The sequence below is a fragment of the Lolium rigidum genome, chromosome 7 (assembly GCF_022539505.1).
Source record: "Lolium rigidum isolate FL_2022 chromosome 7, APGP_CSIRO_Lrig_0.1, whole genome shotgun sequence".
In the NCBI taxonomy this organism is placed as follows: Eukaryota; Viridiplantae; Streptophyta; class Magnoliopsida; order Poales; family Poaceae; genus Lolium; species Lolium rigidum.
The window spans coordinates 119,997,061-120,009,540 of NC_061514.1; the positions used below are offsets into that span (position 1 = coordinate 119,997,061).

General features: G+C 49.8%; 1 protein-coding gene across 1 annotated transcript in view; it reads right to left on the reverse strand.

Annotated features, from left to right (window-relative positions):
- LOC124675502 (7-deoxyloganetin glucosyltransferase-like) overlaps positions 1-8,706 on the reverse strand; it is a 14,438-nt gene extending 5,732 nt beyond the window's left edge. Inside the window, exons 1-2 of the mRNA XM_047211581.1 lie at positions 8,159-8,706; positions 7,882-8,036 (exon numbers count right to left, since the gene is read on the reverse strand). Of these exons, the coding sequence (XP_047067537.1) occupies positions 7,882-8,036; positions 8,159-8,675 (672 nt within the window). The 5' untranslated portion in view covers positions 8,676-8,706. The remainder of the gene's footprint in view (positions 1-7,881; positions 8,037-8,158) is intronic.
- Between the last annotated feature and the right edge of the window lie 3,774 nt (positions 8,707-12,480).

The following is a 12,480-nucleotide window of genomic DNA, read 5'->3' on the forward strand; positions in this document are numbered from 1 at the left end:
ATGCACACCCCTCTCGGCTTTTGGCGAACGTGTATCGGGGAGAAGCTGGCCTGAGGAATCTGCCGTCTATCTCTAAGATCAGAAATTAACAAGGAAGAGAAACGGCAACTCGTCTACGGATCGGGGCGGCTGTTCAAGGAGCCCTGGTGAAGGGCCATGTTGATGCATGTCGTAAAAAGGAAAAGATTAAGGAAATGCGGATCATCGTTTTTGATGTAAGTTACAAGAATTCTGTGTTTGAGGTGCTGGGTTAAGAGGATGGATCAATCGTTGGCTGGATCTGCCATGGCAGAATCGGTCCGTTGGAAATATGCTTGAGGAATGGGAGAAAAAGACCCAGTCGGTTAAAGTGAGGCATGGTAGCGTTTGAAGCATCCCCTAGCGAGCCAGGCTTGAGTTTTTGCCCGCCGCGGTAGGGGCGGCAACCAAAAAACACGGGACAAAGGAAACTTATGAGTCTTCGCCTGAGTCAAGTACTGGGTTCGAAGCCGTCCTACAAGACCCCGAGACCCCTCGCACGGAGAAAAGTCGAGAGAAACGTGCTAGGAAGGAGGTGCGGCGGATCCGACCCTGCGAGAGAATGTGCAATCGTGCGGTTTGATAGGTGCCTAGAGAACTTGGCTAATGGTAATGTGCCTGAAAGCCCTCATGTGAGGCGGAGACATCTGGGGATGCGGAGACAAGTGAGGAGCCGGAGGAAAACACAAAGAAGTATTACGGAGGCTTTGTTTGCTTCGGCAGAACTCCTACATCGTAAATACAGATGTCACCCAACTAGATGCCATCGCTCGCCTTTTGGCCTTTGCGTGCCACGGGAATCGTCGGGAGATGGAGTTCGATGAACGTCTGGTCTCGTTGGCAGCATTCTGCCGAAAGGGCACCTCTTGCCGCAAAACTTCTACTATTCGAAAAATGTTCGATGACCTCAAGATGTCATCTCAGCGGATACACGCTTGTCCAAAGGGATGCATGCTATTCAGAGAGGAGCATGCTAACACAAACTATTGCATCCATTGCAATAGCTCTAGGTACCCTGAGGTTGACACCAATGGTGATGGTCGAGAAGAGGCAGACTCACGGTTGCCAAGAATATCCTCACGCTATCTTCCAGTCCTACCGAGGATCCAGCGGCTCTTCATGACAGAGAGGATCTGCCCAGCAGATGAGGTGGGCTGTAGAAGGGATCAGACCAGACAGTGGCAAGATGATACATCCAGTCGGATAGTGCCGCATGGAAGAACTTTGTCAGAAATATCCCCTGAAAGCCGGTGACCCGAGGACGTAGCAATTGCGATATCAACCGTGGGTTCAAATCCATATGGTATGTCGTGCACGGTATACAGTTGTTGGCCGTGTTTTGTTATTCCCCCGAACCTACCCGCGGCGTCCGCAGAGATCGAGCACATGTTTGTGTCGATGATAATCCCTGGACCGAAATAGGGTAAGAACATGAGCGTGTATCCGGAACCACCGATTGATGACTTGCTTCTTGGCTGGGAAGATCGCGGGATCCGAACTTATGACGGCAAGAAGGAACACTCCAGATATGTATGTCTCGTACCACACGTCTGCACGACTTGCCAGCACGTGCTTTGTTCTGCGGGGGTGGTGTACACTGGGAAGTGGCCTTGTCCGCGTCGAGTGCAAGCCAGTGACTTTCTTCCAGCGCTAAACAAGGGTGGCAAGTATTCCTGCTTTGATGAAGCTCGGCGAGTTCCTTGAGCGGAATCATGAATACTAGGGAGTGATGTAAAGAGCTTCAAAAAAAGGCCGTGTTGTCCATGCACCGAAGCCAATTCCGAAGACCGGACAGGAAACCAAGGCCGAGTTAGACGCTCTCCGGCCTAACTCCGATGGGAATGGTTTCTTGGGATATGGGGAGCACACACAATGGACCCACAAGCACGTGCTTCTGGAAGCTTCCTTACTTTGAGTTTCTCGAGCTCCCGCATAACATTGATGTAATGCACACCGAGAAGAATATCAGTGAAGCCATTTGGAGCACCATAGTGGACACTGAGAAGACGAAGGATAACATAAAGGCTCGAATTGACCAAGAAAAGTTGTGCGATAGGCCAGAGTTGAACATGGAAGCCACCTCATGGTGCCAAAAAAACTTGGACTAAGCCACACGCTCCGTTCTGCCTCACAAGGCCCCAAAAAAGGGAGGTCTTCCAATGGATGAAGGACTCCTTGTTTTTCCCTGATGGGTTCGCAGCCAACTGGATGAGGGGTCTTAACATTGAAACGTTGCGAGTACAAGGACTGAAGAGTCATGACTACCACGTATGGATTGAGCGGGATAATGCCGGTGATGATTCGAGGCTATGTCCCCGAGAAGACTTGGCGAGTGCTAGCGAGGTTGAGTTATTTCTTCCGCCGCATTTGTGCTGAGGGAGTTAGAGACACTAAAGTGATTGAGAAGCTTGGATGAGCAGGCACCCATGTTGCTTTGCGATCTAGAGAAGATCTTTCCTCCAGGCCGTTCTTCTAATCCGATGCAACATATGATCCTCCACCTCGCGAAGGAATGCTTAAAGGGGCGGAGTTGAGTGGCCGTTGGCAGTTTGGTCCCGAGAGAGAAACACAAAAGCCGTGGACGATGATCGGCACAAATGCAAGATCGAAGCATCCATAGCCGAGGCAGTCCTGAACGTGGAGGTGGCAGAACTTCACCACTAAGCACTATGATCCCAACATTCCCACAAAGCACAACCCGGTCCTCCGTTACAATGCCGCTAACAATGAAGATGTACCCAAGCTTAGCATCTTCATAGGGCTTGGCGGCAAGTCAAGTGGCTCGAAGCCGTACACAACGAATTTACATGAGCGGGAGTTGATCCACTCATATGTCTTGAACACCATGGTGGAAGTGAAGCCGTACATCAAGTAAGTGCTAACCATTTAGTTATTCGCAAACATTCATCGTATGTTCGTGGCTAACTCTTCCTCCGTTCATTCTTATAGACAATTCACGGCTAAATATTGGAGGTATACCCACAGGATCCTACCTCGGAAGAATCCAAGGATATTTTCGATAAGGGCGGCGGTCACGGTTTCAGTAGCTGGTTCCGTGGTTTGGTACTATCCTATCCAAATTTGTTTGTACACTCGTCGACATTTCGGCCGACATTTCTTGTTCTAAACTTGTCGTCCTAATCTTGTAGGCAAGAACCGACAAAGACATGAATCCCTTGCTACGAAAAATTGCTAGGGGCTTCAACCATTCCGTCGACTCGTTCAATTCTTATGACGTGAACGGGTATCGCTTCCGAGACCCATCAATACACAACAAGCCGTCCAAACAAGAAGACAATAAATAGCGGGGTGGTATGTCAAGGTGATGATGGACTCCATTACTATGGAAGAGTCGAGGGTATATACGAGCTGAATTACGGGTTTGACAAAGGGCTAAATCCCGTCGTATTCAAATGCCATTGGTTCGACCCACGTCGCGTGAGACGGGATCCTGAAATTGGATTGGTCGAAGTTGAAAGAAGCTCTGTTTATAAGGGAGAGGACGTGTACATTTTGGCCACCCAAGCCTTCCAAGTATTCTATCTCCCGTACGCGTGCCGAAACCCGACCAAACGTCTACATGGATGGGATGTTGTGATGACGGTTCCTTCACGCATTAGGCCACCCCCGCCAAACAAGGACGATTACCGCCGCGTAGACCCCTCAACAAGGACTCGTTGATTTTTATCAAGAAGAAGGGCTCCCCGGTCATTTCACTATCGACTTGTCGGCCGTTGTTGATAACATGGTCGTAGACGATGAGCAAGAAGAAGATGCGGTTATGGAGGAAGACAATGAAGAATATGAAGCTGAGGATGTGTGTGCCGTAGAAGACCTAAGTTTGCTCGAGGCGTTCAAAGCGGGCATTGACCTAGATCCAAATGGACCACCTCCGAGTTTCATCGATGATTATTGGTTCGCCGAGCCCGATGATGATGAAACATGTGGTCCAAATACGGATGTCGACATAGGCTACTCGATCTATGTAGTTGTAATTGTGAGGCTATCCTATATATGTACTGAACTATGTGTTATTTGTAATAAACTATGATCTATGTAGTTGTACTTGTGAGGCTATCCTATGTACTGAACTATGTGCTATTTGTAATAAACTATGATCTATGTAGTTGTACTTGTGAGGCTATCCTATGTACTGAACTATGTGCTATTTGTAATAAACTATGATCTATGTACCGAACTATGTGCTATTTATTGTTGATTTCACTAATATTCATCTCGTTTACATTGCATACTAATAAACCACTCTTTTCATTGTGTTTGCGAGGTGATTGAAACATGCCGCCAAGAAAAAGAAAGGGAGGTTTCAAAAAGAAGATCAAGGCCGTGGCTGAGCTTGTGGGACTTTCGAGTGGTTCGTCGTCGTGAGACACGTCCTCCTAGCGCTCCTCCTAGCGCTCCTCCTAGCCCTCCACCACGGAGGAAGAATGCCCAGCCACGGCGACTTGTACCCCTTCTCCTAGTCCTCCCCAGCCGAGGATGATGACGAGGAGCGAGTGGGGTGGGGAGGACGAGGAGGACGGTGAGGAGCACGGTGGGCGGGACGAGGAGGCCGGTGGGGAGGACGAGTGGGGAGGACGGTGGGGAGGACGGTGGGGAGGACGGTGGGGAGGACCTCGAGGAGGATGAGGGGCTGGGGGTATGCCGCCGGAGCTAGACCCGACCCTAGTTTGGACTCCGCCGGCGGAGGAGGTGTACGTTGCAGCCGAGGAGAGGCTGGAACCACGGGACAAGAAGCCGTATAGGCGCGGGATTACGAAACTCCCCAAGCTAAAAACTTGGGCCTTCCGCGATGTTGTTCTCGTGCCCGCTGGAAAGAGGTACATGCTGATTTTGGCATTCCATTATTGAAATTTTTATCATTATACAATTTTTTTATCACATGCATACCGATTTTGGCAATTCGTTGTGCAGCATGTTCAAGTATGGTGACCCGAGGAGGCTCCCGACACGTGAGTACTCGAACATCCTTGGAGGCCTAATTAGGAAGCATTTCCCCGGGATTGTCAATCTCCCTAGTGGTGGCCGCGATGTGGCTTGGACTTGGAAGCACTACAGCTACGCGGAAGATCCTAGCGGCAAGTGCGCCAACATGCAAGAGCGGGTTGTCCGCCACTATCAGGTACGTGACTTTTGGCTTCTTAGCATTCAAACACTTCTTGGCTACCAATAGTTGCTCTAATTCATCTTATTTTACCTATGTGCATGGTTGCAGAAATACTTCAAGAGGGCTGAGGGCAAGGAAATTGCGTGCGACGTTGTCTTACACGAGTTGTGCGGGGTGAGGGTGGCCGGCATGCACTACGAGGCACGTGTCCAGTGCGTCCGCGGTCGGCACGCCGAGCGCAAAGTTTGGATGAGTAAGGCTGATTGTCGGGATACGCTCATGGCACCATGGCAGTACCTGCAGGTATTAGCATCGATGTGTTATTTATTTCCGCATTTTCATGTACTTTATGTTCTAATAATGGGTCTATCTTGTGTATGTAGCACCCTCCTCAGTACGTCGGGGAAGACAGGGCGTGCTTTCTTGCGATGGTCATATGGTGGACATCCCGCGAGTACGCCTGGAAGCACGAGGAGGGCAAGCAGAAGCGTTCGAGAGATGGGAGGTGGATCACATGTCCCGGGCAGCAAGAACTTGGCCCTTACCTTGCGGGATGAGGTGAGCAAGTGGTTTCTTCATTCTTTCGTTTTATGTTATTGCTAGCCCCGCAAGTGTCTCCCTCTTCACTTAATTGCATGTACTCTTTTGCGGGAAGTGAAGACGGGCGTGGCACCAAACTTGTTTGGCTTTTTCCAAAAGTCGAAGACCGAGGAAGGAGCCGCATCCCGAAACGGGGTCCTTGTGGGTCAACGACCTAGCGGAGGGCCAGTGTGGCGCGTACCGCTCGAAGTTCAAGGACAAGCACGGCGAAGACGCCGACCCAACCACCGAAGAGTTTGACGTTGAGGTTGCGGTGCTTGCGGGACAAGGCAAGAAGGGTGGCCGCCTATGGATTGCCGACGGGTTAGTCGACCCAAGTACCATTCCATCTCTACGCCGGATCCGTCGTGGGCGTACGAGCGAGCAGCCTCGGGTAGAGACCCGCCCACGGGCTTCGGACCTAGCTATCGAGAAGTTACGGGTAAGTTCTTCGTCGATCCTCTACGCTTCATTACATGTTTTCCATTGCAATGTTACTGACATCGCGGCAACACAACGTAGGCGGAGATGGAAGAAAGGGAACGGAGGCACCAAGAGGAGCGGATGCGGACTGCAGCGAGCGAGGTTAGGGAGAACATGCGGATGCAGCAGCGGATGTTGCAGCAGATGCAACAACGGCGGCAGATGTTCCGACGGATGTTCATGAACCGGGCCGTGCCGACTTCCCCACGGGGAGTAGTGCTCCTAGCACGTCGTGTCCTCCTATGTTCCCCAAGCTGGGTAAGTGGTTAACTTAATATCTCCGTCTCAATCTTGTTTGTTGTCTAACCGAACTTTGGATATTGCGGATCCCCGCGCCCGATCCGGCTGTGATGGCGCTCCTCCGGCAAGCGCCAAGTCAGAGCCCGCTGACACCTGGCTTGACCGTCAACAATACGGGCATCATCCGGAGCCTGCAGCAGTTTCTAGGTGAGTTCTCCTACACTTCTAATTCTTCCATACCATGTCACTTGTGAATTTTAGCCATTCAACCATGTCAATTTTAGCCGAGTATGTTCAATTTTACCTATTCCATGTTAATTTTAGCCATTCCATGTCATCCTTAGCCATTATGTTGAATTTTAGCCATTTCATGTCAATTTTAGCGATTATGTTCAATTTTAGCCATTCCATGTCAATTCTAGTTCTTACATGTCAATTTTAGCCATTCCATGTCAATTCGAGTTCTTCCATGTCAATTTTAGCCATTCCATGTCAATTCTACTTCTTCCATGTCAATTTTAGCCATTCCATGTCAATTCTACTTCTTCCATGTCAATTTTAGCCATTCCATGTCAATTCTACTTCTTCCATGTCAATCCAAGTTCTTACATGTCAATTTTAGCCATTCCATGCCACTTATGCATCTATGAACTTGTAGGAGGACAAGGAGGTGGAGAAGGACAAGGAAGTGGAGAAGGACAAGGAAGTGGCGAAGGTTGATGTTGCTTGTGTATGAACTTGTTGTGGGACTTGGAACATTCTATGTTGGAGACTTTGTTGTTGATGTTGGACTACTTGTTGTATGAACTAATTATGTGACTTGGAACTATTGTATGGACTTTGTTGGACTACTCGTGTATGAACTTTGTTGTTGATGATGCAAATACTCTATATATTGTGCTATATGTGTATCTGGATGATTATTGGTATTTGTGAATTGCATATGCAGGGATTAATGTGGAAGCAGGGAAATTCTGGAATTTTGTCAGCATCTTTGCCGTGCACGTGCACACGGCAAAGAAAAAAGCACACGGCAAAGGCCTTCTTTGCCGTGCACACCACACGGCAAAGAGCCTCCAGCTGTGCACTGCGCTGCGGCCTGTGTGCTGCTCTGTTTCTTTGCCGTGCGGGGTGTTGGTGAAGCACACGGCAAAGCTCACCCTGTGCCGTGCGGGTTGGAGGGGCAGCGCACGGCAAAGACCGCCGCACGGCAACCATTTCAGCTGCACGGCAAAGAAGTTTGCACGGCAAAGCTGGGATGGCGCACGGCAAAGCTGGGTCGCACGGCAAAGGCGTTGCCGTGCGATTTTCCCGCAGCACACGGCAAAGGCCTCTTTGCCGGGCGGGTCTTTGCCGTGCATTCTTTGCCGTGCACGGCCGCACGGCAAAGGCTTTGCCGAGCCTATTTGGGCCTTTGCCGTGCGTTTAGGCTGCACGGCAAAGCCCTGTTCTCCCGTAGTGTGGGACATGTACTCGTCTGGGTCCGTGGACCAGATGAAGGTCGGGAAGTCCTTGAGCCGCATGTGGCTGCTCATCCCCGCCGCCCAGTCCACCGGCGTGTCCATGTACCCGTTCGTCAGCTGCTCCGCGTCTGCATTCATGGTCACAGGACCCGATTGAATTCATCAACCTGTAAAGCTTTTTCTCGTAGCACCGGAAGATGATAATAGATCGTGGAAGCGAGCTAGTGGACCAGAGTAAGTAGCACTGTACCTTTGAGTGGGAAGAGGCCCTTTTCGTAGAGGGCGCGGTAATTGCGGTAGCCCATGTAGCCGCAGGCGCTGGCCGTCCAGAACAACGCGCATGGTACGCCGATGTCCCTGGCGGCGTCGAGGCAGAAGCTCATGACGTCGTCACCGACTATGCAGGTGACCGGCGGCGACTCGGTGGAGGCGTTGAGGTCGGCGAGGAGCCGTTTGAGGTGGGGGAGGCAGGTCGCATTGGTGAAGCGGCAGAGGGACGGCACGTCCTGCGTGGCGTCGGCGTCGGACGGTGGCAGGCCGTCCGGAATGGTGGCGAAGCGGAAACCCTCGATGCCGTCGAGCGCGGCGGCGCCGCGGGAGCGGAGGAGGCGACGGTGGTTGAACTCGGAGTTGACGAAGGTGATGTGGAAGCCCCTGCAGTGGAGGATCTTGGCCAGCTTCAGCATGGGCGTGACGTGCCCCTGCGCCGGGAGCGGCACGCACACGGCGTGCGGCTTGACGTCGGCGTCGGCCTGCACGGAGCCCATCTCCTTCACGTGGCTGGTTGTTGCTACTGCTTGTGAGGTTGTGATGGGTGTTTTGAACTCAAGTGAGGAAGGGATCGAGCTGGTATTTATACAGTAATAATGGCGCCGGTGTATATGTATCGGCATTTCCAGTGTACTAGTAGCTCACTGATGACGCAACGTGTCCACATCCTTCCCTGCAGCTTCTCGCGTATCATTGGTCCGGGCAGACCGTGGTAGCAGCCGCACGCCGATGCGCATGGCAATGCCGTGAATAGAGTGTTTTCCATATGTTATGCTACCGGCATGGATATGACGTGTGTTACTAGTTTACGATGTGTCCTATGCAGGGACGTACGCCGCCTGCCACGACTTTTTTAAACATAAGACCAGCTCAGGTTTTATATATAAAGCCACACAGCAACCATAATATTTGAATAGCTTATAAACAAGTTCTTGGCCTCAATAAGCTCCACAACTCAAATCAACACAGAACCCAAATAACTGCCAAAGATTACAGGATACATGAGGACAGTACACACACAACAACAAAGAGAGCGGGTAAACATCTGGCTTCATCCAGCGTGTGCTCGCGTCATCGCCTGTAGCCTCCTAACCTCTTCCATCACCACGTCCAGAGTCGCTCTCGGTCTGACCAGAACGCTCCATCGCTGCATAAATGAGTGCATGTGGAAGAAAATATCAGCGGGGTTATTGCTAAGCTTTCCTTCCATAGTTAGTTTGTTCCTAATATTCCAAAGCGCTCAACATTGGGCCGCGAAGGTGAACCAAGCTAGCCTACGTAGGGACCCGACAGACTCTGGACAAGAGCAATGAGCTGCCCAGCCCCTGCTGGGTTCCAGTCACACTGTAGGAGCTCCCTAGCTCCTGCCCATGCCAGTTTGGCAAGATGGCATGAGAAGAAGATATGGTTACAGTCCTCATGTTCCCCACAGAAGGCGCAAGCCCCATTAATGGACCGTTCCTCTTAGCAACCTGCACTCCAGACGGAAGCCGGCTCCTGATGAGTTGCCACAAGAAAACTCTAATCCTGGACGGAACCCTCGTCTTCCAAACCTCCCTGAAGTGAGTCACAACCTGCCACGACTCACAACAAGCTAGCGACTGAATGTATTTTGCCTACAGCAATGAGAGGAAAATGGTGGCCTGCACGATGTTGAGTGCTAGCCTGCCACGTTGGATCATATCCTGAAGCACCAAGTATAATGTAGATAGATAGACACATCACCATTCACCATACGTTCATAATATTAGAAGTGATGTTTTAGCACATGGGAGCATATTTTCTTTTTATTTTGAATTGCATCTTAGACATTTTAAAATATCAAAAAATTAAAACAACAAATTCGCACCATACGTTCATAATATCCAAAGCACCAAGTATAATGTAGATAGACACATCATCATATGTTACATAATACTCCCTCTTTTTCATAATTTTTTGTTGTGGTTTGTTTGAAGTTTACGCTTTTGCTAGATCTTAGCTAGTTCTCAATCGAGTCCTACACCATTAGATTTTCATCGTGATTCGTACACTTGACTTATAAGTTAGTATATATGACACTGAAATTTTTCAGTTGCAAGATGTGCTGCAAGTGAGGTTGCAACTAGGAAAAATATCTCTGAACCGTTAGATTTGCTTCATGATTTATACTAATGGTGAGTTCTAGTATGGGTTAGAACTAAGATTTAATCACGTCATGTGGTTGAGAATTAAGTTATATAACGGAAGGAGTACATAGTTATTCACCGGTCATGACCACACAGATGCAGGCCCACCCGATTATTGAAATGCAGGACTGTACCCTAATTCAGGGCCTCTTTTATTCACAGATTTGAGAAGAAAATCTTATGAGACTGGGACTAAATCTTGAAGTCGTGGTCTTCTTCTACCCCCGAACACCATACATGCATCTAAAGGCCGGTGATGCATCCTACGGGCTACATCTTACGGAAATCACTTACGGATACATGTGGGGATAATCAATTGGATACCAGCCCTGAAATCATGGGAGGTAAAAGGATTTGAACCAACTAACTGCACCCACGCAATCCCGTAAGTTTCTTTCCGTATGTAACTCTAGCATTATTTTTTATATATTTTTTGATAAAAGAAATATATTAATATCAAATGATAGCAATTACATTCAGCATCTGCAACAACGCAATGCCCTAATGGCATTACGAAAGCACACAACCAAAAAAAACTAAGAAATAAAAGTCCCGCTACAATATCCTAGCCTTAGCAACAACAATACATCCACCACCAAGACAACACCTGAAATTCAGACTCTCGAAAAGCGACGCCTCCAAGAAGGGAACAGTACACCAGCGCCGTCGTCGCCCGATCAAAAATCTTAGATTTTCACCCTGAAGATAATTTCCGCTCTCAAAATAATGCCTTCAACAAGGACATTGACAGGCACAACCAGTTAAGGGCAGACCTTGCGTTTTCACCCTGAAAGGTAAGACTACGAACTTCATATGTGCTGTCGCCCCCACTTTCATACCACAACTGCGAAGCCCGGAACACCAAGCAAGTCCTCAACAGCAGAGACTTGAACCTCCCTTAGCTAGTACTTCAATCCGGCCTTCATAACATTCTCTTCTTCTGACTTCACCATGGATCAAGTGTCACTTGATTTCAACACAGAATAGAGCTTCACGCAGCTTCCTCCAGAACCAAACGGTCGGAATAAAAACATGGGTGCGCATGACCGAATACCACCGATCCAGCAAACTCCAGGCAATAGAAGCACTGTTAGATTCGTCGGTGTGCCTTCCGGAACTCAACACTCCGGCCAGATCGAGAAGGGGAGGCCTCAGGCAGGCCTTCATCTTCGCCCAAGAGAGACCCTAGGACCGCCGCCTTTATTCAGGTCGGGCCTCCACGACGGCGACCATCCCAGGCTGGCCAAGGTTGCCGCCAGAGACACCAAGCGCAAATCGCGTAGTCCGGAGACACCGCTCACGTCCGGGCACCGCCGCAGCCGAAACGCCAGCCCTCCACCGCTAGCCACCAAGAGGCGAGGAGAAGAGGACCTAGGGTTTCCCCCTGCAGCCCGCCCCCACCCATCCCCTCCGCCGCCGGCACGGCTCACCACCACCTCATCGTCATCGTGCCACCGCCGAGGCGAGCCCAAGCGTCGCCACTGAGGCCCTCGACGAGAGGGCCGCACCCTGGCCCGAGGAGGAAGTCCCACGTCCACCCCCCGCGCGCGAGAGGACGAGGAATCCCCGCCAACGCCAGCGCCGACCGGGCTTTTCCTGGCTGCGCCCATGGCAGCGGCGAGGGAGGGGAGGGGAGAGGGGGTGGCGGCGGCGGCGACACGGGAGAGGCAAACAAATAAAGTGCGGAAGCCATCCCCTAGTCTATTGTTTTACATATGTGTCAATGTTTGTGTGATTCCACCATAGGCAAAAGAAATAGTTCTTACATGAGGCTCGAGCGAATGTTAGATTTTCTACGAGATATAGTGCAAAAGATTTCTTAGGAATTCTTTTACATGGGATCAAATCTTACAAATCAGATAAAAACTATAGGAAAAAAAAAACCCCAAATCCTCTGAATCCTAGAAAGTTCTATGAAAATCATTTGAATCAAAAAGGTTCTCAGCTTTTCTATAAACTTCCATAGTGCATATGGTATAATACATTATATCACAGAGAAATTCATTTATTAGTTTGTACAGTTATTTTTTCTTGGGATGTGCCATGTTATGATTTCATGGCATGTTACCAAATTCACATCTTTTTGCATCCAGTGATATGCCATGTTCGTACTACCTCGGTTCGAGTGAATAGG